This window comes from Fonticula alba, assembly GCF_000388065.1.
Source record: "Fonticula alba strain ATCC 38817 unplaced genomic scaffold supercont2.12, whole genome shotgun sequence".
Taxonomy (NCBI): Eukaryota; order Rotosphaerida; family Fonticulaceae; genus Fonticula; species Fonticula alba.
In genome coordinates, this window is record NW_009242982.1 from 146172 (window position 1) to 148517 (window position 2346).

General features: G+C 64.7%; 1 protein-coding gene across 1 annotated transcript; it reads left to right on the top strand.

Annotated features, from left to right (window-relative positions):
* Positions 1–108: 108 nt before the first annotated feature.
* H696_05581 (hypothetical protein) lies at positions 109–2308 on the top strand (the record flags this gene model as incomplete). The annotated part of the gene is made up of 8 exons (XM_009499395.1): positions 109–321; positions 470–535; positions 631–761; positions 915–1021; positions 1173–1228; positions 1338–1454; positions 1600–1938; positions 2051–2308. The coding sequence occupies 8 exons, from the start codon at positions 109–111 to the stop codon at positions 2306–2308; spliced, it is 1287 nt and encodes a 428-aa protein (XP_009497670.1).
* Positions 2309–2346: the final 38 nt, after the last annotated feature.

Here is a 2346-nt window from a genome sequence, read left to right on the forward strand (position 1 = left end):
CCCCCCCCCCCCCACTCCCCTCCCTGCCCCCTGCCCCTCCTCCACCGCCCCCTCACACCTCTCCCCTTCGTGCGCCGTTTCTCCCCAGCCTCACAGCCGCGAAGAGCCATGATCCTTCCCTCGGTGGACCCCTTCACGCCGGTCGACGAGCAGGTTTCCGACGAGTCCGACCACGAGTGCACCCAGGAGGCTCACGACCCCGAGCACCAGCACGATGAATCGTGCGCGCACGAGGCCGACACCCCGGCCGGCGTGACGGTCGTCAACGGTCTGACCATCGTCCATGACTTTGACATGTCCACTTTCCCGGCCGACGAGACTGTGCGCGTGCTGCCTCCGCCCCCCGCCCCACCGCATCCCCCCCCCCCCTCCCTTTCTCCGACGTGTCCTCAATTGACCGCCCATCTGCTGATCGTACTGCCTCCCCCTTTCCGGGCATATGTCTCCACACGTGCGCGCTCATACGCAGTCTCTCTACCTGTTCAACGAGCGCCTCGGCCGTATCCCCTCCATCAACCACTTTTCACAGCTCCGCGTACGTGCCCGCAGTCTGCCCCCCTCTCTTCCCCCTCTCTATTCGTCTGCCCCCTCTGCATCGCATTGACCTTTCAGCACATGGCCCCTGCCTAGTCGGTTGTCCTGACCAAGAACCTGCTCCGGACCATCGAGGGCCTGGACCAACTCGTCCAGCTGGAAGAGCTGGATCTGTACGACAACTTGATCGATCGCATTTCCGGCCTCGAGAAGCTGGTCAACTTGCGGTACGCCCTGGCAGATGCGCACGCGACAACGCACCGCACGACATGGCGATCACTGACATTTCCCCTTCTCGCCCTCGCCCTCCTCCTCGCGATCCCCCTCCTCCTTGCGATCCCCCTCCTCCTCGCGATCCCCCTCCTCCTGGGCCACCGCAGCCGCCTTGACCTGTCCTTCAACAAGATTCGCAAGATCGAGGGCCTTGAGACGCTGGTCAACCTTCGCCGGCTGTACCTCGTGTCGAACAAGATCTCCAAGATGGAGGGTGCGTTATCTGCTTCCTCCCCTCGGTGCCGCTGCTTCCTGGGCTTTCCGCATTTCGTCTCCCCCCCCCCCCCCTGGCGCTCGACCTCACCCTCATCCCCATATTGAACTGTGTCCTCCCTGAAACATCCCGCCCATGTTCCCCACGGCAGGGCTTGAGTCCCAAAAGCACCTGGAGCTCCTTGAAATGGCCCACAACCGTGTCCGCGTACGCGCCACGCCCGCCCAGTGCCATCTGCCCGCCCTGGTCTCCCCCCCTCCTCCTCATTGACCGCCGCCCCTCTCCCCCTGCCCGACGTGTGTGCGCACATCCGCAGGTCATCGAAAACATCTCTCACATGTCGGAGCTTACCGAGCTCTGGCTCGCCCGCAACAAGCTCACCTCCCTCGCCGGACTCGACGGCCTCACCTCCTTGACGCTCCTGAGCATTCAGGTGCGCTGTCACCCCCTGGCCCCTTGGGGAGCTGCCGCTGCATGCTGTCGCGGGTTCCTTTCTCTCGCCCTTTCCTGACTGAGTCCTCCCTCCTCCGCTCTACACACGCACGCGCGCGCACGCGCCCACTGGGACTGTCATCCAGTCCAACCGCATTTCCACTCTCGACGGCCTGTCCAAGGTCCCCGCCCTGGAGGAGCTCTATGCCAGCCACAATGCGATTGCCAGCCTCACGAGTCTGGCAGCCTGCCCGCGCGCAGAGATCGCCACCTCCGAACCCACTGAGCCTACGGAGGACGAAACCAGCCAGCTGGTGGCCCCGGTGGCCGCGCTCACCCTCCGCCGCCCGGCCACTGCCAGCCCCTTCGACATTTCGGACGGCGCCCTCGCAAATGTCCCGCACCTGACCACGCTCGATGTGGCGGTCAACCGTCTGCGCTCCTTCGAGGGGGCAGAGTGTCTCGTCTCCCTGCAGGAGCTCTGGGTACGTTGTCCCCTTCGCCCCTGCCCGCCCGTGCCATGCGCCTCTTGCTCCCTTCTGCCTCTCCCATTCTGACACGCCATCTTCCCGCCCCCCCCCCCTTCCCCTTCCCCAGGCCAATGGCAACCAGATTTCCGACTTCCGCGATGTCGAGCGGTACATCTCCCCCTCCAAGGACTCCCTGCAGACCATCTATCTCGAGCACAATCCCCTGCGGGCTGATCCACAGTACCATCTGAAGCTTAAGATTCTCTTCCCCGGGTTGACTCAGATCGATGCTGTCCACCTTCGACCCGGCATGACTCCAATGGCGGCCGCGGCCGCCGGCGTGGCCGTCGATTCCGGGACGCCCTCCCCCTATCGCGCCATGTAATTCCTGATCCAGCAGGGGGCGCGACACGGAAGTCCCCC